The sequence below is a fragment of the Lutra lutra genome, chromosome 1 (assembly GCF_902655055.1).
Source record: "Lutra lutra chromosome 1, mLutLut1.2, whole genome shotgun sequence".
NCBI classification, from domain to species: domain Eukaryota; kingdom Metazoa; phylum Chordata; class Mammalia; order Carnivora; family Mustelidae; genus Lutra; species Lutra lutra.
The window spans coordinates 134,317,205-134,340,784 of NC_062278.1; the positions used below are offsets into that span (position 1 = coordinate 134,317,205).

Below are 23,580 nucleotides of genomic sequence, written 5' to 3' on the forward strand. Positions count from 1 at the left end.
GCATTATTCTAGGCCTGCCACAAGTGGAGGGGGGCAGAATTAGGAGACTAACTTTCGGTGGTAAGAGAGGCCCAAAACCTGGCTTGCAGTGAGGGATCAGGGCTGACCAGAGGACACAACCCAGGACCTCCTCCAGCCTCTGCACCTTTTTCCTCACCTCTGAGGGAGGCTAGCTAACCCAAGCTTCCTGGAAACAGAGGAGATGTCTGTTCTTACTGAGCACTCCTCAAAAAATATGTTCAGCTACAGCTAGCCACCAGGACATCTTGGGGAAATGAAGCCCCAGGAAGGCGGCAGTTAAATCAAAAACAAATACAGAGCAAGAGAAGCACTTACTGGTGGTCCCACAGCTCTGGCAGATTTCACGAACCATTCTTTTTTTCATATCCACATCCATTAATGTATTAAAGTCTTTGAGGGTGATTATTTTTCTAGAATCGCCTGTCATTGGCAGAAGTTGCTCCTTATGAACATCTCCTATGCCCCAAACCAGGACACAAATTCCGAGGTTTCTCAGGACTTTCACTTCATCAGCCACATTGTAGTAGGGATCCCTGGATGTGATGACAACCAAAGTCTGAAGGACACCAGCATTTCTCCTCCCACCAGAAGATGGATCGAACATGACTTTCACTTTTTTAAGGGCCAGGTCAATTCGCGGAAACCCATTGCTCTTGGTGATGGTTTGAATTCGAGTCTTCAGCTTCGGTATTGTCAGAGAGTTTTTCAACTCAATAATTTTCTGGAAGCCACTCCCAAATTGAGCCAACCCGATTTTTATTCTCTGGTTCTGAAGGTTAAAATTATCAATTAAGTCTGACACAAAAGTTGTCATGGTAACAAACTCTGAGTGGGAGACCATGTCAGAGCCATCAAAAAAGAAAACCATATCAGCTTCTTGAACGTCACACGCTGCAATTGGGAAAAACAAAACAATTATTTTCCTCACGAATTATTCTAAATTTTCCCTTTCCTCAAATTCTTCAATTGCTTTACTAAATCCCCACATTAATAGCAAATTGAGATAAGTCAACAGAAGAGAGAATTACTGGTTGGCCCTCAAGAAGGAAAAACAGTGGGAAAGAGAAAATAGACTTTGCTTCAAATTTTATTATTTATGTGATTCATTTGAAAAGACAGTGAAAGTTGCTTAGAGAAAGAAGCTTGAATAGATTGAATAAGTTCATTACAAAGTAATTGCAAAGGCTAGAAATCCCTTCGACACACTCAAACTGGAACGTTCACTGAAGTCAAGGTAATGGTACCCATGTATTATGGTTAGTATTCCTGTTACTATTAATGCTACCACTTTACATTTGTGTTGAGAATTACCATTTTAAAAAATGGTTTTGGCATACAGTAACTTAATATTCATGATCATGTTATAAGGAATTAATCTAATTTTATAGATACAAAAATGGAATTCAGAGGGTAAGTAACTTGCCTTAGAATACACAATTGTTATGCAGTGGAGCGGGTACCTGGACCATGTCATTCTTTTTATCTTTAAATCCAGTATTTTTTTCTGCTGCAGTTTTTTATAATATCATAACCCAAATATTAAAATGCAATGGGACAAGTGCTAATAGCTAATAAAGAGGGCAAAGGGTCATCTCCCTGAAATCCAAGGTGAAATGTCCCAAACCCAGGGATAATATTCTACCATCAGTTCCAATCAAATGCAATGGCTGGGATAGGGACAACACAAAGGTGATTAGTAAAGGCAGTTGAGAACAAAGAATTCCCGCATCACACAATTCTTTCTAAGGGTTATCTGCCCAGATAGACCTTCAAGGAAGGATTTGCTGCCAGTTGTGGGAGTGTAATCAACAGAGGGCCTCAGACTGTCAGCTCCCTCATGGTTAGCCTCCCTGCAAAGAGAGGTCTTGCAAAAGACCATGACCTTTTAGGGAAGCCCATATCTGGGGTCTAAGTGGGAAGGGGACATAACCATCCAGTCATCTTAGTCTGATGCTGGACAACACTGATAGGCAATATACACTCCAGAGCTCTTTGCCAGGCTTGGAGCTTTGTCAAGCATGCCTCACTGTGCAACTTCTTCTGCCCATCCTACTTTCCCACTTTCCTTCACAGGGTGTGGATAAACACCATGTATCCTAGACTCTGCCTCAGTATCTGCCTCCAAAAGGTAGGCATGGGAGATGAGAATAAAACAGATTCCATCTTTGTAGGAAAAGACTGTAGTCCTGGTGGTGTAGTAGAGTTGGTGGGGACTCAATGATAAACAGGAGGCCATGCCTGCCCAAGGAAATCAGTCTTGTGATAGCTACAAAAAAATAGCAAATGTATGTTCAGTGCTACCACCAAGAGAAATAGAAGGTGCCGAATCAGGGATACCCACTGGGATCACTGTCAGGTATTGGGTCAGGAAATTGGCAAACAAAGGCTGAAATGTGAAATACTAGATACAGTGTGGGAAAATGGGCTGGTGTATTCGTGGTGGGTAGAATGCTGTGTACAGGGGCGCCTGGGTGGCTCAGTGGGTTAAGCCGCTGCCTTCGGCTCGGGTCATGATCTCAGGGTCCTGGGATCGAGCCCCGCATCCGGCTCTCTGCTCAGCGGGGAGCCTCTTCCTCCTCTCTCTCTGCCTGCCTCTCTGCCTGCTTGTGATCTCTCTCTGTCAAATAAATAAATAAAATCTTAAAAAAAAAGAATGCTGTGTACAAAGATGCAGAGGTATTTCAGATTGACAGGAGAGATTGTAAAGTGCGGAGAGGCAACAGATGAGGTTGGAGATATGGACAAGGCTAGATGGAACTCAGGAATTTGGAAACTATAAACTGTAAGCAAAGCAGGGACATAATCTAGTGTGTGTTAGGAGGATCACTCAGTGCTCAGAACAGACTAGAAGGTGGCAAGACCAAAGGCAAGATGACCAAAATTTAGGGTGGGAGTCCAGGGACAGGCTAGAACAGGCAGAATTGAAAAGGTCCTGCTGCCTTGGGAAAAGTCACAATTTTTATCAAAGATAATACCATCATTCAGTATCTGAAACCAAGGAAATGAATTCATTGCTCATTTTGAGCCCAGATGGCCAATCTTACACTTTCCTCAAGTGGGATGCCTGTGGCCATCCCTAACCCACTGGTATCTCATGGGATCCACTTACGTCCCTTCCCTCCCTATTCCTACCCACCAGCCTCTACTACTCCATATTGAACTCCCATATCCTTTTGTCCATATTAATGGCCCGTATCTAGAAAAACACACAGACTACTTCAACTTCAAATGGCCCAAGAGAATGTCTATAATCCCATTTAGACTGTCCTGGATCTCTGAAGACAGAAGTCTATCTGTGAAACCATGCAACTCTGAGTCTGGCCTGCAACTGGTATTCAGTGGTTGCACTGAGACCATTAACGGAATAGCACAAGAGGCCCTGAAATGGGGTAAGGTCAGTATGATCCCAGGTAGAGTTCCTTTCTGCCAAGAAAAAGGCAACAGGGTAGCAAGACCTCAAAGAACATTTCTGAAACCTTCTTCTATAAGCTCTTCAACGGATGCTGTCATGGAAAAGCAACTTTCAGATCTTGCTCAATCAATGCATTTCTTTTAGAAATAAGAAAAATAGCCTGAGCAGAGAAAGATTCATCCCATGACATCCAGGTAATGGGAAGCCAAGATTTAATTTATTTTTTTCTTAACCTTCTATTGCTACCCCCAGAGAAACTTTAAAAATTACAACTTACGCTCACGGGCACTGGTACACATTCTTTCTTGCAGAGGCTGGTAAAGATCTTTCAGTTTGTTGAAATTATCTACATGGAAAGTATTGTTTTTATTCCCTGCCATAGCCTCAAGTTCAAGTTGGTTGGCCTTTCCTACACCCACTGCGTAGATATCAATGCCTTTGTTTCTCAATTTCAGTGCTGTGTCATTGAGCCGATTTCGGTCATCAGACTCGCCATCGGTGATGATGATCAGCATCTGCTTCACATTTTGCTGGATGCGGCTGCCATGTTCTTCCGTGAACATTATGTTTGTGTGATCAAGAGCCTTGGCAGTAAAGGTACGCCCTCCAGTGTCCCTGCGCCTCCTCAGGTGTTCAATGACTGCAGATCCATTTGAGTATTTCCCAAGGTGGAAAAGAACCTCAGGATACTCTGAGTATTTGAGAGCTCCAATCCGAACTCGGGCACTGCCAACATCTGCTTTCTTCACTAAGTGGATAGTTAGATTCATCATGCTTTCTTGCTCTTCTGTATTTATGCTGCCTGAATGGTCTAGTACAAACACAATGTCCAACACTTTAATATTTTTGCAATCTGAAAGAGAAAGAAAGCAGGCATCACAATCTTTCTGCAGTGTATTCTAGACAGACAGCTGAGAAGGGCGAGCAAGCGAACGTCTGCCATGAACCTACTATGTGCCAGACACTGCTTCTCACTTGTTAGACATGGCTGTTGCCATTTTACAGAGTGAGAAACTGAGGCTCGGTGATGTACAACTTGCCCAGATCATGATTCCACGGAAAGTGTAGCTGCAATGACTCTGCAATGGGTGGTTCTTAAGCTACACCACTCTGTTCTGCTATATCTCATTAGGACAAGTGATGCGTTTTCCTAGGCAGGCTTTCAACTGAAATGAAATGTCAGAAGGTAGTTTAATATCAGTATAATGGTGAGATAGGACTGATATTTGCCAAACTGGCCTGCTGCTTTAAAGAGCTAGTAGGCTCTATGTATTAGCTGGGATTTTTATCCTACCCTCTCTGGCTCCAGCTTCTGCTAGGCGAGCTGTTCCATGTGCACCATGCCTCTCTGCTTTCATTTCCGCTCCTTCCCCTCGCCTTCTGGATTGGAACCCAGAAAGACCCCAAGTAGGGGGAGAGCTAAGGCCCTATCACTTCCCCTCAGCTCCAAGCTCTCCTCCACATTGAAAGTCAAGTGAGCACTCTGGAAAGGTCTCCACAAAGTATGGGGTTTCTCTCCCCTCATTCTCTTCCCTCAGTAACTTAAGTACATGCCTTCTACAATTTCACTTTCTCCACTTTCCACCTGAGTATGGTAACTTCAGTCCTTATTTCTGGCAATGGTCTCAAATTCTCAAGGCTAAGATGCTATGGGTGAGCCCAGGATATATCTGTAGGAACCTGGGACGATGACATGATTTTGACGTTTATGAGTCAATCTGATGTGCGAGTTAGCTGAAATTTCGCCTCATGCTATAGACAGGGCCTTCACAAATATCATGTTTATCAAAATGAAGAAATGCCAGGAAGATCTCCATGGATTTCAAAGGTGGGGATGTGGCCTTAAGGCTAACCTGTCTTAGAATGTCTCAACACTACGAAGAGTTTGAGAATCGTTGCCATTTTAATTAAGCTGTTATGAGAGAAATTGCAGCGTCACTGCCTAAAACTCAGAGTTTACACTAAAACATTTTGTTAACTTGTGAAAATTTCTCACACAGAATTCTGAGTAATATAGTCCAAGGGAGGTCTCTATGTTGCCAGCGGAACAACATACAACAAATTTACCAATACTTCAGTGTGTTGTCCTGGTTGTATCCAAAACACAGATAACAGCACATGATAGATTTAAAAGCAGAGTTGTTTTTAGTCTTATGTGTGGATTTATAGCCAAGTTCTCATCCAAGAGCCATTAAAGTTGATAGACTCAAACTGAAGATTTGCTTCACGCAATTTGAAAAGCATTACAGTTTGTGAAAGATAAAAATGATGATCCTGAACAATCATTTTTAAAAAGTAACAAATTAAAATTTTCCAAAGAGATAGATACATGAAAAGACAATTGTAAAATACCTCACCCATAGAAGTGGAGAAAAATAGGTGAATCAATGAAATCCTTTAAAACAGGATTTTTGGGGGGAGAGGGTATGCTTAGGATATTGGATTTCATTTACCTAAGAAGAAGAATTTGTATTTCTAGGTATTTACTACTTGACAAGGATTATAGGTAGGCAAGAAACAATTCTGGGGAATCATTTGGGATTAAAAATTTCCTCTGGAAAATCTAGGTTTTCAGGTAGTAAAAAGTTGGAAGTTCAATGGAAAATTCTGAGAACTTTTTGGAATAGCTTCAAAGTCTCCATAGCCAGACTACCTTGTTGCTAAACTGGCTAACAAGATTGTTCAAGTGGAATATCCCTGGAGGTCACAGGTATTTTAATAAAACATAAATAAGACTAAAACTTAACACCAAAGTCCAGAGAGAGTCCAAGCCCATGGTACAACCCACTGTTCACCTGAAGAGGTCAACAGCTCACATTTCAGAGTTCTGAAGGATAACGGTGTTACTCACCATGGAGAGCACAAACACGAAAAATGAGTTTGCTTTCTATTGTCTTCAGATCATCAAATTTCTCAACCTGGAAGACCAAGTTGCCATCCCCACTGATCTCCTCCAGCTGCGTCCTATTGGCGCCATACACCCCCACGGAGAAGATAACTACACCTTTGTCCCGAAGAGCTTTAGCAGGGTCTCTCACAGGATCTTGTGCTTCTCCATCCGTGATGAGGATAAGAAACTTTTTGGCCATAGCACGGGCCCCCTTGGCAGGGGTGAAGTATTCATCTATAGAAGTCAGTGCATTTCCAGTCAAAGTGTTTTTGTCGATGAGAGACATTCTGTCTATTGAATCAGAAATTTCATTTTGTGTAAAGTATTTATTAAGTTGGAATTCTTCTTGAGTTTGATCGCTGAACTGAATGACACCAATCTGAGTTCTATCTGGACCAATCTGAATCTTGGCTAATAGGTTTTTCATGAAGGTTTTCATTTTCCCAAAATTGTCATGTCCTATACTGCTAGAACTGTCCACCAGAAACATGATGTCAGCCTTCATGTCTTCACATCCTGCATGTTGTCAAAAAGACCAGAAATAAGCCAGGTTGACAGGATTTTCAGAATATAGAGAAATGGTAAGACAGAAATAAATGCATTGTCAGAAAACATCAAAAATTAGCTCAAGCACCTGCTACTACATTTGAAAATTTAATGTGCCCCTGTAGTAGAGGCCTGCTGACTTGAACCCTGAATCAGAAATCCACTGAATTATTATCCACGAAGTTTTAAAGAGAAAATGCAACTTCCAAAGCATATATTCATTTATCCATAATTCATTTATTCATAATTCTTGAGGTGTATGAAATGTCAAGTATCAGGTTATGTGTTAAAGGATGCAATGATGATCAAAAAAAGGAATCAGAGAAAAAGCAATCAATTCTCTACACTCATAGGACTACTAGTTCAGGTTTTTATGTATAATGTAAAAACACAAAATTCTAAGCAATCTTTATGTTGCATTATTTTCTTGGATAATTTAAAGTGATTTGATAAATATTATAAATCAATATTAAAAATCAGGGTGAGAAAAAAATCAGGGTGAGAAACCTACTAGAGATAATAAGTGTATTAGTAAGCGCATATCCATTCAGCATGGACTGTTCCTTTATTTATATATAAAATTTGAAGAAACTTCCCAACTGGAAATTCGCATATTTTTGTGTATATATATATACATACATATATATGTGTGTGTGTGTGTGTATGTGCATGGATGTACACATTGAAGACCAATTTCTATAAGCCACAGAAAAAAAAACCAGTGTCACTAATCCCTTGTACAGGTGTGTGTGAGTACATCTCTCTCTCTCTATATATATATATAGTATGTAAATATTATTGTTGGCATGTATCTTCTTAGTCTTATCCTTTTGGTCTACTTACTGTCATTGCCATTCTCTTAAGTAGTCCTTCCCTCAACACTCACAGAGTCTATCCCATACTATTTAAAAATAAACAATTAGCATTAGCCAAAAGGAATAAAACAATGTTTATTATTTTTTATTAATTTATGTAAGGCCCACCAGGGAACATTAAACCGTCATTTAAGACCCAAGCTGCCTGGGACCATCTTGAAAGTCATCAATAGAGAGGTCACTAAATATTTTTGTGGCCTTGACAAGGCCCCACTGCTGTGAAATGTGGAAGCCTCCCTTCCATGAAACATATGTAAAAGGAGTAGACTTTTACATGTGGTTTGGTGTTCACTGGGTCTACCTTCTTATATCTGTTTTGTGATGAGACTGCTTCCCGTCCTCTAATATCTGGTCTCCCATCCTTCTGTGTCAACTAGTTTCAACTAGAAACTAACTTCAACTAGCCAGATGATTGTCCAGGAAAAGACCATATATCCTAGTCTTCCTTGAAGCTTCATGTGGCCCTATCACTAAGTTTTGTTCAATAGATATGAGCAGAAGTGACTCTGCCATGTCTGGATCTTAAAACAATTGAGTGTAGTGGACTCATATGGCCCTTTCACCTTTTCTATAAATGCAAGGTGAAGAGAACTAGAGGTTCACTTTTGACCTAAAGATGGGAGCTATGTGTTGAGCATGGACTGGTCTCTCTACAGACCTCCACTACTAACCCTGGACCATTATACAAAAGAGAAAGAATACTCTGCATTGTGTAGTTTGGGGTCTTTTTGTTAAAGCCCCTTTTCTTGCCCTCTCGGCAATAAACACACTGTTTCTCGCTCCATATGCATCTGCTATGAAACTAGTCAGTGTTTTTCTGGGTCTTCCAGCTTTGGTTCCTTAGTTTCCCTGCCTCTATTTACCATCTTATGGCTCATTTCCTTGTCCATAGCTCTCAGGTGTGCCAGTGTTCAGGCACCTGCACGACAACAACCTGACCCACAGGAGATTATGTACTGCACCTCCTCACATTGGTCCAGGCCTGTCTCTCTTGAAAGGACCGAGATACAGTCTACTTTCTGTTTCCTGGAACCCTGTTACGTTTCTTTGCATCAACCCCAGGAAACATTGGGGAACTTTTGCTCTTGTAGTCTTTCTAGAACATCCTGAAGACCCAACTACTGTCCATAATGGGGAGAACAATGAGCAATATTGGGAATTTCTGATTTTGCTGTAAGCCCCACTTATTATCTATTTTTCTTTTTTGTTTCTTCATTTTTTGCTTTTTAATGTTATGTTCAGGGGGCACCTGGGTGGCTCAGTGGGTTAAAGCCTCTGCCTTCGGCTCAGGTCGTGATCCCAGTGTCCTGAGATCAAGCCCCGCATCAGGCTCTCTCCTCAGTGGGGAGCCTGTTTCCTCCTCTCTCTCTGCCTGCCTCTCTGCCTACTTGTGATCTCTCTGTCAAATAAATTAAAAAAAAATCTTAAAGTTATGTTCAGTTAGCCAGCATACAGTACATAATTGGTTTTTGATGTAGAGTTCCATGATTCATTAGTCGCATTGCTTATCTATTTTTTTTATTTTAGTGACTCAGAAAATCCCCAAAATTTTCACTTTTCTAAGTTCAAATAAGTGAAAATTCATTTTGTCTTCTCATACCTTAGCCAACTTCTACAATAACTCCTTTTTATGTAGCAGTTACTATGGGCCCACATGCATTATTTTAAGTTTTCCACATGCATTATCACTTTCAAGCTTCACTATAGGCTCCACACAGGGATGAAGGCAGGTAGACACTATGTAACCCATTCAAGGTCCATAGGTAATAAGGCTGGGGTTTGAACTTTGACTCACTGACTCCACCATCTTTTATCTTAACCAAGAAGTTAACATGTCTCTCAGCACATGGAATTTTCATGTGTTCATACTAGCAATCAACGCATATCATCTTCAATTAGTAAGTGGCTATTACTAACAAGAGAAATCATAATCAGGTACAAGAATTTGAAAATTGTTTTTCCTAACTTTTGTTACATGATTTTTAGTCAGAATGAAAATGCAAATATGTGCTTCTGTTACAAATAAAAATAAACAATTGTTATGTATGTACTAGATATGCATACATAATAGAGAAATGATGGCTGATGCATGTTATGCTAAACCTGTGAGGGTTCTATGATGTGGGTGTTACCCTTGCTTAATCGATGAGGCAATCTGAAGGCCAAGTAGCAAAGAGAGTTGGATCCTAAAGCCAGAGCCCATTTTCTTTCCACTGTGCTCATCTGCTTTAATTAGCCCATACACATACACATACGCACACACACACACACACGTACACATGTGCACACATGCACACACAGAATAGAGTCTCTTACACACCATACCGGTGGGCTTTGTCAAAGCCACAATATTCTTAGCAACCTTCCTACTTACGACTTTCAACATGGCCTCAGGGCATCTGTCTACTGAGGGATTTTCCAATCTTGGCAATTGCTGCCTGGCTGGCTCAGTGGGTTAAAGCCTCTGCCTTCAGCTCGGGTCACAATCTCAGGGTCCTGGGATCGAGACCGGCATCAGGCTCTCTGCTTTGTAGGGAGTCTGCTTCCCTCTCTCTCTCTGCCTGCCTCTCTGCCTACTTGTGATCTCTCTCTCTGTCAAATAAATAGAATCTTAAAAAAAAGGGGGGGTGCTGAATCCCTCCCTGATGATAAAGGAAGTTAGCAAAATGTTAACCAGACAACTGGTCACGTCACTTCTTGTCTCAGCCCAGCTATCAGTCTGCCTGAAGTACCTAATGAAGTATGGAGAATAAAGCCGTTTTTGTTTTGCTTACCTTTTTCTTTGCAGATCCTGTGAACAACTTCATTTTTTATGCTTCTTAAAGCATCAAAGTTCTGCCCAAAGCTAACCCTTTCTTCTCCCCCAGCAATTTGTTGGAGTTGTGCTTTGTTAGCCTCCCCAATGCCAACTGCATGAATGGTGACTTGCTCAGCCCTTACTCTCTCCGCAGGCTCTAGGACTTCATCTGCGGACCTCCCATCAGTCAGCACAATGAGGTAACAGGGAACTTGGCGTGCCCTATGCTTCTTATCCTCTTTTATTATTGACAGCACGAAATCCAGGGCCTCCCCAGTATGGGTCCTGCCTTTGAGTTGCTCGATGTTCAAAATAGCATTTCTTAAGTTCACATTATTAGAACCGTCATTGATAGAAAACTCCACTTTCATCTTATGGGAATACTGCACTGCTCCAACTTGGACTTTGTCTGGGCCAATGCTGAACATTCCTGTCACAGCCAGCATAAATTGCTTGATTTGCCCAAAGTGTTTCTTCTGTATGCTGGTTGAGCCATCAATGAGGAAATAGATATCAGCCTCTTTCGTATCCATACAGCCTGCAAAAAAAAAAAAAAAAAAGAAAAGAAAAGAAAAGAAAAGAAGAAAATGAATTCTTTGTTAATTACAGAGACTCTGGGGAGAACATGAACAGAATCTACTCAACAAAGGAAGGAACATTGAAATCTCTCTCTTTTTTTTTGAAGATTTTATTTATTTATTTGACAGAGAGATCACAAGTAGGCAGAGAGGCAGGCAGAGAGAGAAGAGGAAGTAGGCTCCCTGCTGAGCAGAGAGCCCGATGTGGGACTCGATCCCAGGACCCTGGGATCATGACCTGAGCCGAAGGCAGAGGCTTAACCCACTGAGCCACCCAGCCACGATGACTAAGTCAGTATAGACTGGTTCTCTGTGTTTGACCATTCTGAATCTACAAACCTGGCCATCACACTCTAGACCACGTTAAATTCATTAAGATCAAGGCTCTCAAACATTGCTAACAAGAGTTTATAGGGGAGCTCTCTAAAATGCAAGTGCCCAGGCCCTAATTTGAGACTGATTCACTAGGCTTCTGGGAGGGCTTGGACAAATGAATTAGTAATAAATTCCTTAGGAATCTCTGATAAGTTTATAGCTGACCCTGTTGGTACTTAGCCTGTATCCCCTCAAATTTTATCATTTCTCTGCCCACCGGTTCCTAACATGTTCACTCTGGGGGCTTGCACCGTGTCTGTCTATGGGTAGATTGCACTCAGTGTGCTGGAACCCTCTTTGCATGGGGCTTGAAGAAGTGCCTGGAAATGTGCACTCTCTCATGTGCTAGAATACAAATTCTCTAGCTACAGTGCCCCCTGACTGGGACAATTCTAATGTTTAAACTACACTGTCTCTAGAATGGCCCTCTAGAATTGAACCTCCATGGGACTTGGCTTATTATCTTCTCCTTCCTGGCCCCAATCCTCACTTTCCTACCAATCTCCAGTTTTCCCTGGGTATATTTTCCAATATATCAGTTTCACACAAAGCTTTTTCTGGCATCTACTTCTGAGGAACCCAACCTGAGTCAGATAACAAATTTTGAGAATTACTGAATTAGTAAGAAGCCACCTACAAACTAAGGCCTCATGAAGAACAGCTATCCCCCTCACATGGCCCTTGCCTCTAGTCTAGGTCCTATACCTTCCCATTTAGAATTTCTATATTGAAAATAATCATTTTTTGTCATGTCATTGTCACTCTCTGAGAGAGACCACACTACACATTCCTCCTATGCCCTCGTAGTTGGTACTAGACCAGAGTGGCTGCCACTAGGAAAATTCCCCCACAAGTCACTCAGGAGGGAACACAGGTCTTGCTTCTTGCTCCTGTGTGTAATGTATTCATGCCACAGGAAATCCAGGGCTGGCCCAGAATAAACTCTTAAACCTTCAATTGACTGGTCTGAGTTTAAAATTGGCCTTTAAAATCATTGGAAAATCAAAAGCCTTTTCTATGTAAGTTCTGCCAAATTCCAGTTCCAATTGTTCAGAAGCATTTTATCTGCAAAGGAAATGTGTGAAGACAGCAGGTATCTCAGTATTAGGTAAACACAAAGTCACATCAAGTTTCTTTTAGCATGTACCTTTGAAAAGAGCTAAGTAAAACTATAGAGGATTCACAGTGCATCTTAACTAGGATATCTTCACTAGAATGATGGAAGACAAACATAGTAGAAAAGGTCAAAAAGTGCAAAAATACTCATGGTTGTGTGTAAAGATATAAGGATTAGGATGATATTATCCAAGACTTCCAGAAGGGAAAAATATGTGTGATGACGTATATATCCAACAGTTAGGGTATGTTTAGCAAATTATACTCCATTCATACCATGGAATTTTATTGCCAACCTAAAAAGAATGTGACAAAATAATATTTAAGGAAATGGATGAAAGTTTGTGATATAAGGTTGACAGAAAAGTAAGGAAGGAAGATAACATTGGTTATCCCCAATATTATTGTCTCCTTCTATACTAATCAAACCCCCAGTTTTTACCAAGATGCTTGGCTGCCCTAAATAAAGACTACATTTTCCAGCTCCCATTTTTATAACTAGGTGTGACATGTGACTAAGTTCTGGCCACTGGGATGTAAATAGAAATTATATGTGTCATTTTTAGGAATATCTTTGAAGAAAAGGAAGTGGAAACTTTCCCACTTCCTCCTTTTTTATCTTTCTTGCTTGCTGGGTATGAATGTGATGCTTGGAGAAATTATCTTGGACTATGATCCTGGGAATAAAAGCCACAAATGGCAAAAAAATAATGTAGAAAGAGACAGGGTTCCTGACACTGTGGTATACCACACCAGCTCTGTCTACCTACCTTAGGACTTATTTGTGAAACATAAAAAAAATAGTTTCATCCTCACAGTTAAATGCTGTTTTTATTTCTGTTGGTCACACAAAAATGTAGTCATAACTGATTTAAATTACCCAACTGTATATTCCTGCATTGAATGATACAATACCCACCAGCTACATGTGGCTATCAAAACTAAACTGAATTAAAATTAAAGTTCAGAAAAATTAAATAAAATCCAGATCTTCAGTTACACTAGCCACATTTCAAGTGCTCAATAACCACATGTGGCTAGTTAGTGACTGCCTTACTGGACAGCATAGATGGGGAACATTTCCATAATCACAGAAAGTTCTCTTGGACAGCACTTGCCTGTACAATGCTATACCATCTTTAAAAAATGTGTATGTGGGCATCTGGATGGTTCAGTTAGTTAAGCTTCCAACTTTAGATTTCAGCTCAGGTCATGATCTCAAGGTTGTGAGATTGAGCCCTGCATCAGGTTCCACATCGGACGTGGAGCCTACTAAAGATTCTCTTTTGCCCTCTCCCTCTGCCCCTCCCCATCCTAAGTAAATAAATAAATAAAAATAAATTAAAAATGTGTGTGTGTGTGTGTGTGTGTGCCAGTGTATGTACATAATAGGGAGAGAGAAGAAACCAAATGACATGATAAATAAATGTTAAAAATGGTTTTATCTGAAAGAAAGGATTACAAATGATTTTCTTTTCTTCATGTTCATCATATTGTTAAACTTTTTTATAATGAACACATACTACTTTTTTACATTTTTTGAGGTACAATTTACACACTAAAAAATTTACCCTTTGTAATCATTTGATGATTTTTAGTAAATTTATGAAGTTCTACAACCAGAACCAAATCTAGTCTTAGAATATTTCCCTAACTACTGAAGTTCTTTCAGGCAATTACAGTCAGTCCTCACTCTTGCCCCTACTCTAGGCCACAACTCATATTACTTTTACAATAAGAAAAGTATTTTTTTAAAAAAACATACCAGTTCTGTCAAGGTCCATTCCCTCAGCACGAGTAGAAATTTGGGACCAAATTTCATTCTGGAGTTTTTTCTGGAAGTTTTTACTGTAAGCTTCCAAGTCTGCATAGGACTCAAGCTTGGAAACCATTTGCCTCGGAGGGTAAGACACTATTTCTTCTAACTGGACGTCATTAGCTCCTTGAATATTCATGCCAAACACAGTCACATCCTGTAGCCGAAGTTGTATTGCCACGTCGCGCACTTCATCAGTCGATGGTCTGTGAGTGACAAAGACTGCGATCTGAGGCACTCCCTGTGCCCTTCTGCTGCCACTTGACTCTGAGAAGGCTTCTAGCCTCATCTTCTCAATGGCAGCCCCAGCATTGGATTTCCCAGCCTGGATAGAAAGCTTTTGGATTTGCTCCTGAAACTCATACTGGGTTGTGCTTGAATTTAGAAAGGAAATAGTCTTGGCTCTATCACTGTAACTCATAAGACCAAGGCGCGTGCAGTTGTAACTCACATCCATGGAGGCGGTAATGTTCCTCAGGAAATTCTGCAGGTTCCTTAAATTTTGCCTGGTGCCAACTGATTCATCTACTAGGAACACGAGGTCAGCTAATGAATCTTTCTGACAGGCCACTGGGAAGGAGACTATGGAGACAGAAAAAAGAACAAAGATTAGTGTAAACTACTGGTCCAGAGTGAGAAAGGCACTTTACCGATTGTCAAAAGGCATTAGTGAGAACAGAGGTGGTCATGACAGATGTAGTTAGCATTGTTTTCTTTTAATAAACAACAGATAAAAATAATGAACAAGACTTACAAGGTCAATGACTTCAGAGTCTTTGCAATAATGTTCCTTCTCTCTGAAAAATGCTTCTTACCAACTTTTCTATCACTCCCCACCACCAGCACCATCATGATATTCATGACCACCATCACTACCAGTATGACCGCCTCACCACCAACCACCACTAACTGCTACCACTCTCACTTCCACCACTATCGCCACCTACCAATGCCCCTATATCCACTTGTACTATCACCCCAACCATCAACAACCAACCACCACCTATACCTCCACTACCACCATCTCTACCTCTACATCTACTACCAGCAACAACAATTACCAACCACCACCACTACCACCAACCACCACCATCACCATGACCACCACCATCACCACCACCACCATCTCTACCATCCCTCTCAAGTGCTAGGCAGGGATAGATTAACAGAAATATCTCTGACCTCAGGAAGTTCACATTCTAGGGGGAGGACAGATAACTAGATTATATTATTTCAGTGCTCACAAGGAACTGAAACAAGTAAGTCAACTGAGTTACTCTTCTGGGAATGTGGGAGAAGGACTAACTTACTTGAGATAAAAAAGTCAGGGGAGTGCTCTTTAAGAGGCTTGCACTGGGGCTGAGATACAAAGAGAAGGATTCAGCTACATACTCCTATTCCTGCCAGAAGAGGAGTTCTTGCAGAAGGAACAGAAGGAGGTGGGAACAAGAAAAAAGACCAGAGAGGCTGGTGACAGTGAGTGAGGGGAACAATGACGGATGAGGCCAGAAAGAAGCAGCATCCAAATCATATGGAATTCACATGATCTTATTTAAATCTTTAAAATATCAATCCAGTTGTTGAGGAGAGATAAAAAAAATTCAGGGATAGCCATTAATAAACAATTACACTAGTCCAAGAAAGGGATCATGTTTCTTGGACAAGGAAGTTAGGACAAGCAGTTAGGAGGAAACAACAGTGTAGTTTTGATACATGAATTAAAGATAGAACGGAAAGGGACTTGATGATAAATTGGATGCTAGTGTTAAAAGCCAAAAAAGTGGTGAGAACTAGCTTTTTGGCATGAACAACTGAGTGGATATTGGTGGTATCTTTTTTTCCAAGACAGGGAAGACAGTAGAAAGAACAAGTTGCAAGGGGGATTCAAGAGTTCCTTTTCAGTCACATTAAGTCTGAGATATTATTGAAGATGCCAGGTATGCAGTTGGCTGTAAAAATCTGGAATCCAGGGAACAGAACACCATATGCATAGAAAAAGCCTATTCCAGGCACAGGTGGAAGAACTATATCTGTGGAACTCATAGCCAAGAGATAAGCTCAATCTTGCCAAGAGCTACCCACTAGGATTGTGAACTCTAGAAACCAGAATATATGTCTTATTTATCGCTATCCCTCCAGTACGTGGTGCCTAGTGAGAACTCAAAGATAATTCTCATAAATCTACCAATGCACTCTGTACTCCACACAGTTAGCTAAAACAAACTCCCGGCATGACCTAATTGGGTTAGTATTTATTTGCAAATAGCTATTACTATGAATAATAGTAAACTGTGTGCCAAATGCCATACAAGCCATCTCACACATATCAAGGTAGACACTATTATCCTCACATTATAGGTAAGGAAACGAAAGCTCAGAGGTTAAGTAATTTATTTAAGGCCATTAACAGCCAATCCAGTGTCTGAATCTAGACCTTACAGTGTCTGAAGTTCTTACTCTTAACCTCTAAAGGCGAGGATAGTGTCCCATCAAGCAAAACCTTGTTGTACCATATTGATGTGAAGTTAATTAGGAGAGAAGCACAATCAACACACAGAACCTTCTAAGAAGGTGGTAAAACCCTACAGTCCTGAAGAGCACAGACTAAGCAGCCACCTGGAAGATCTCCCAGGTCCCCATATTGGATGGTTACAGAAGGGTTTCCTCTCTGAAAGAAGAACATAAATCATAAAAACTTGCTATTTTTCCAAGGTGGCAGGAGTGAGAGATCAGGAGAGTGGAAGGAAAGGGATTCCCTGGTGTCTCAGGAGTGGCACTAACTGTTGCAGAACCTCGTAAATACTCACTAAAACCCATTTCTTTTTCTTGGGCATAGAGCTAGACCTGACTTCCCCACCTCACTTGCAGTTAGGGGTGGCCATGGGACTAAGATCTCGATAATGAAATGTGAGCAAAAATAATGTGTGTCTCTTCCAAGCTTATCATATAAAACCCTCCCATGAGTGATATTTCATCTTTTTTCCCACCCACCAGCTGTATAACAATCCCCAGGCCTCTTGGAAGTCACACGTTGAAGACAGAAGAGCCACCACCAACCCAAGTATCTGACTAGAGGAAAGACAGCTGGTCACTTTGACCACCGGTGCTAGAATGTTACAAGGGAAATAAACTTGCTATTATTCAGGGAATCTATTTGTTATTAAGGCCTGAACTGGTCCTACTACAGAATTGGGCTATAGCTATAGTCATGGAATCAGTAATGATGAGGCAGAAAGGAAGTTTCAAGGTCATCTTAGTTCCCATGACTTACAAATGGGAATGCTGATGCAAGGCTCAGAGAGATGACATCAATTCCCCAAGTTCACACAACCAGCTAGTGGCAGTGTCTGGGTCTTCTGACCTTGTGTTCAGAGCACTTTGTACCATACCAGGTGGCTTCCTTGAGTCTTAGAACTAGATAGTACCTGCTCAGAATGGCCCATCATCACCAACTGTGTGCAGAGGCAGGCAGCAAAATCCATTTTGCCAGGAACTCTGTCTACCTTACTCTGGAGAGAATGGTGGGAGCCTTTCATGAGTCTGGGACCTTTACTGAGTGCTCTCCTGGGGCTGTACTCTGGCCTGTTCTGAAGCCTGCCCATCAACACCGCATGGGTGGCTTCCTATCTCAGTTTACCCATTCCTTCCTAATGCTGTCTCCAATCACCTGCCAAGTAAACCATTTGTACTCAAGAGTCTTCTGTTTTAAGGTCTTCATGGAGCACTCACTTAAAACACAAATAAAGCATTTTTCATGTGAGACACCGCAAGTCATGAGGTCATAAGTTTTCTTCCTTTTGGCCTAAGGGATCAAGAATGAAAGCAGATGAGGAGGTCTTTTGCATTTCTGTATGAAATACAAGGATTTCCAGGGGCTGACGGGAAGATGGATGTAGCATCCATGGTGGTTCTGATGTGTGGCTGCTTAGAGATAAAGCTGAGAAACAGCAGCTCCCAAGGGAAACCAGCTGCAGTGACTAAGGTAAGGCATTGCTCTCAAGTAGCTGTGTACACAACAGGTATCAACACAGATGATGGAGCCTGCGAGGGAGGGTCTTGCTGCCACAGTAGAAACTCTTGGGGGCTCTAAGGAAAGAAGTTGGAGGAAATTTTATGTTGCGGGGAATGCGATAGCTAAGGAGGTACGTTACACAGGAAAGGGTGCTGAGTCAGTTTAATCTGAGCTATGCATGGGTCCCTGTCATACCATAAGCTTGTCAGAAATATTTCCAGTATTTCTTCAACTCAAATATTTCAAGTATTTCTTCAACTGTCAAGTATATACTATTATTTAATAGCAGCTCCTAGAACTTAAAAAAAAAATAGCATTACTGCCAAGACGCATCCTAATATCAAAAATGTTAAAATGTGCGGGGGCGGTGTATCTTAGATGTGGAAAATATAAGCACAAAATGACTGCATAACTGAGAGGGGGGATGAGTCAGTCCTGGCGTTAGTAAGTCCTGACACTCATTAGAGAGATTTTACCTGTAAGGAGGAAGAAACAGGGCAGGAGGGGCTAAGCCAACACAGCAGGTGGAGGGCTCCAGATGGCAGCCTGCTGTGTGGCTCTGTTATACACCCATAGGTATACTCTTCCCTGCCCGCTCTCATTTGAAAGTTACCCTTCTCCTTAAGTGTCTCCCTGTATTAGCTGACAGGCATTTACCGGGCATTCACCAAGGGCCTCACACCAAGCCAGGCCTGTGAGGGCCAGAGAACAGACCTGGAACTTCTTTCTTTATCTGTAGGACTTCCATTTATTTGCTCACTAAGAAAGAGAATGCTAGTTCATTGTCAGGCACTGTGTAGACCTGAAGAATACAGAGATAGACCTACGTGCCCACTTCTGCTCTCAACGTGCCACCAGTTCATTGGTGGAGGGGACAGACACAGAAATGAGCCATCCTTCACTCTGGGAGGTGCTTCTGTCCTCAAGCATGCACAGGAAACTGTGACACACAAAAAAGAAATGTGAAAGGAAAGCCTTCCAACAGGATGGGACTATAGGGCTGAGATTTAAATGATGTCAGGAGTCATCCAAGATGTAAGAAGAAAAAGGAGTGCAAGGGAATGCCCTTCAGAGAAAAGGCACAAGCAGACACGGCAGGTGGAGTTGACAGGGATGTGTAGAAATATCCAGGACTTCAGGGTGGCCAGTCACGGAAACCAGAATGGGAGCCGCAGGAGATGAGGGTGGAATGCACAGAGGCCCCTGCCTGGGACCCAGGCCTTCCTTACCTTGAATATCGGCTGCTCCATCCCTGTACTGGGTGGCTTCCTTGATGATCTGCGTCATGTTTTGGGAAAATGCGCCAAGGTCCCTGACCGACCGGAAGTTGAAATGAAACTGAGCCGTGGCCATGGCCTTCAGCTGCTCCTCAGAAGCATCCTGCAGCCCCACGGACACGATTCTCACCCCGTCTTCCCGCAGAGCTTTGGAGGCCTCTTCCACGTCATCCTCGGACTCCGCGGAAGCCAGCACCACCAGAATCGGGGGAAACTGCTTCTTGTCCCTCCCGCCGGCCTGCGCAGAGAAGTAGGTCCTGTGCGCCTCCCGCAGCGCGTGGCCGATGCGCAGGGAGCCGCCCATGAAGCCGAAGTTCTTCTTGAGGTAGTTCAGCATGGGGTTCCTGTTCCTGAAGGTGCTCAGCTGGAACTCGTTGTGGAACTGGTCACTGTACTGGGCCAGGGCCACGCGGTACTTGTGGGCCTCTATGGGCAGACTGCTGATCATCTTGTTGAGGAACGTTTTCACAAAGGGGAAGGACTTAGTTCCCAGGTGATCCGAGCTGTCCACCAGAAACACCACGTCTGCATACTCAGGGCCGGGTTCTATCAGAATAAAATAACAACAAACCTAAACAAGGTGATGAATTGTTCAGCCTTTACATTTGAGACCACAATACTCATTTGAGACTGCGTCCTAGGTTAAGACTAACTCAGAATCCCAAGGGAAGTGTCTTCTGGAGGTCACAGAAGAAACGAGACTGGTTTTTATGAAAATATTAAACAGGAAGACTTTTGTAAGGTTAAGGAATAATGTTTTTCTTTCTCAACTCTATCCCAGAGACATTTTTTTTTCTTGTTTTGGCTGGGGAACCCCAAACTTCAATAATATACTAAAGGATAAACAAGAAACCCCCCCAAGTAGTCTGTGGATTAAGAGTAACTTTTAGAAACCATATCAGATAATCAGGTGTCTTGGGTTGAAGAGTTTAGAAGCAGATCTGAGACGGGGACTTGGGGGATGGGGGCTTCACTGAGCAGAAGCAGGATAAGGGAAGTAGGAGAGGAGCAAAGCTCCGTATTTGCCTGATCTGAGAGGATTCCAGAGCATGTCGCTCTCTGAGGGGCAAGAGGGCTGGTTTGTTATACTCTTCTCTCTGTTAGTCACTGGCTGCAGACCATCCCCAGGAACTGCAGGGAAGGAGCGGAAGGCTATGGGCACAATCTCCTGCATTAGCTGACTTTCAGAGAACTGAGAGCGGTTCTCCTGAGAAAGTGGGCCTTGTCTGTGAGCTGTTACAGGCAATATTCACAGCAGCTGGGCCCAGGGCGAGGGTGGTAAGAGGGGTACCAGCCTGATAAAGAGAGTCTGGGCCCAAGGGAGACACCACCAGGATCTACTGTCGTAGTCAGCCACCTCCACGCTGGAAATCAGGGATGTACTTAGTAAATGCCTAATGATTGCTCCCTCTTTCCAAGTAACTCAGAAGTTTGTCAGGGAATCCTAGGATGCAGACTGACCTCCAAAACAAATGGATCGACTCTATTCACAGAGACACAGAACATTGGGGCCTAAGCAAATCAATGAATAATTAAAGTTCTTCTAGCCAAGTGTAGCATAATTCATGCTTTTGCCCTTGGCTCTCTGTCATCTTTGAGAGATTGTTCACTTGACAGTGTGCCTCCAACTATAATTCAATGCTGTCTGCTTTGATTTTTTGGTAAATAAATAAATCCTTTGTTTCTGTGTATTAAAATGAGAGTCAGTTAAGCCATAAAAATGTTTATGTTCTTAAATGATAATAAACATAAAATATGCCAGTACCTGGACTATGATCTGCCAATGTTTCAGTCCAAAGGATTAAGATCAATGTGATTAGCAGGATCTTCATTTTGTTAATGAAGGCTTCTTGCTTGCATTCTATAAAAAAGTTATTTACAATATGAAAAAATCTCATTGTATAACAAGACATAACAACTGGAGAATCTGGGTTAGAATGCAATTCACAACACGAGTGTCTGTCAAGTAATGCCAGATGTGTTTAAAAAACTCATTAAGCATTTGGAGTATTTACTGCAAACAGAGAATGCTGACATTTGCTGAGTCCTCGCCATGGCTTAGACACTTTTCTCAGTACTTTATGAGTATCGTCTAATTTAATCTTCACAACTGTCCTACAGCGAGGGACAAATACTGTGGCTATGTGACATCTGAGGAAACAGCGCAGAGTGGCTTGAGAAGTGGTACACCCAGGATCCCAACCCAGACAAGGTGACTGCAGAGCCCAATCTCTTTACCACCGTAAAAATGCCTCATACGAAGTCTGTGTCCTCACAAATCACACTCTTTTTAAAAATTTATCTATTTATTTTAGAGAGAGTGAGAGTGAGGGGGGTGCAGAGGGAGAGAATCTTCAAGCAGACTCCCTGCTGAGCATGAAGCCCAATGTGGGGCTTCATCCCAGGACCAATGAGATCATGACCTGGGTTGAAACTGGAGTCAGGCTTCACTGATTGAGCCACCTGGCACTCCCTTAACCTTCTATTTTTATGTCAGTAATGACTGTTGTGTATGTTCGCACCTTGGCTCAAAAAAGCCAAAGCTACCCATGTCTCTTTCTTCATGAAATGCTTGTGAAATCTGTTCTCACATTTACAGAGATACTCAGTTTTACAAATTACTTAAGCTCAGCATTTTTCTCCATGCAGCTCACAATCAATCAGAAATCTTCAGGGGACATTACAGTTTTTAGAATTCCATCCATTCAGAGTTGTTCTTTATAAAGAGGAAAAGAGATCAAATGACCAATATGCAAAAATAAAGCTGCCTTAAGTGAGATACCAAAAGTATAAGGGCTTGGGTTTTTTTTTAAATTTTTTATTTTTTATAAACATGTATTTTTCTCCCCAGGGGTACAGGTCTGTGAATCGCCAGGTTTACACACTTCACAGCACATAGCACCATAGCACACACCCTCCCCAATGTCCACAACCCCAGCCCCCCTCTCCCAACCCCCCTCCCCCCAGCAACCCTCAGTTTGTTTTGTGAGATTAAGAGTCACTTATGGTTTGTCTCCCTCCCAATCCCATCTTGTTTCATTTACTCTTCTCCTACCCCCTTAACCCCCCATGTTGCATCTCCTCTCCCTCATATCAGGGAGATCATATGGTAGTTGTCTTTCTCCGATTGACTTATTTCGCTAAGCATGATACCCTCTAGTTCCATCCACGTCGTCGCAAATGGCAAGATTTCATTTCTTTTGATGGCTGCATAGTATTCCATTGTGTATATATACCACATCTTCTTTATCCATTCATCTGTTGATGGACATCTAGGTTCTTTCCATAGTTTGGCTATTGTAGACATTGCTGCTATAAACATTCGGGTGCACGTGCCCCTTCGGATCACTACGTTTGTATCTTTAGGATAAATACCCAGTAGTGCAATTGCTGGGTCATAGGGTAGTTCTATTTTCAACATTTTGAGGAACCTCCATGCTGTTTTCCAGAGTGGTTGCACCAGCTTGCATTCCCACCAACAGTGTAGGAGGGTTCCCCTTTCTCCGCATCCTCGCCAGCATCTGTCATTTCCTGACTTGTTAATTTTAGCCATTCTGACTGGTGTGAGGTGATATCTCATTGTGGTTTTGATTTGTATTTCCCTGATGCCGAGTGATATGGAGCACTTTTTCATGTGTCTGTTGGCCATCTGGATGTCTTCTTTGCAGAAATGTCTGTTCATGTCTTCTGTAAGGGCTTGGTTTTTTTCTAGAATTGACTTTTCCAGCACTTCTTTTGAAATTGTTGATTATTAAGGAAGGTTGAGAGAATCATTGGAATCTAGATTTGGAAGGGACCCAATAGATCATTTAGACTAAACCCTTATTTTGCTAAGACTGGCCACTAACAAGGTTCCCTAGTAGTT

General features: G+C 42.0%; 1 protein-coding gene across 5 annotated transcripts in view; it reads right to left on the minus strand.

The window, feature by feature from the left end:
- The window catches only part of COL6A5 (collagen type VI alpha 5 chain), a 96,549-nt gene extending 74,978 nt beyond the window's left edge, over positions 1 to 21,571 (minus strand). For all 5 annotated transcript variants that reach the window (XM_047737198.1, XM_047737187.1, XM_047737177.1 and 2 more), the window contains exons 1-7: positions 21,481 to 21,571; positions 19,668 to 20,261; positions 14,376 to 15,008; positions 10,519 to 11,079; positions 6,285 to 6,839; positions 3,711 to 4,286; positions 337 to 912 (exon numbers count right to left, since the gene is read on the minus strand). In XM_047737198.1, coding sequence (XP_047593154.1) covers positions 337 to 912; positions 3,711 to 4,286; positions 6,285 to 6,839; positions 10,519 to 11,079; positions 14,376 to 15,008; positions 19,668 to 20,261; positions 21,481 to 21,547 — 3,562 coding nt within the window. In that variant the 5' untranslated portion in view covers positions 21,548 to 21,571. The remainder of the gene's footprint in view (positions 1 to 336; positions 913 to 3,710; positions 4,287 to 6,284; positions 6,840 to 10,518; positions 11,080 to 14,375; positions 15,009 to 19,667; positions 20,262 to 21,480) is intronic.
- Between the last annotated feature and the right edge of the window lie 2,009 nt (positions 21,572 to 23,580).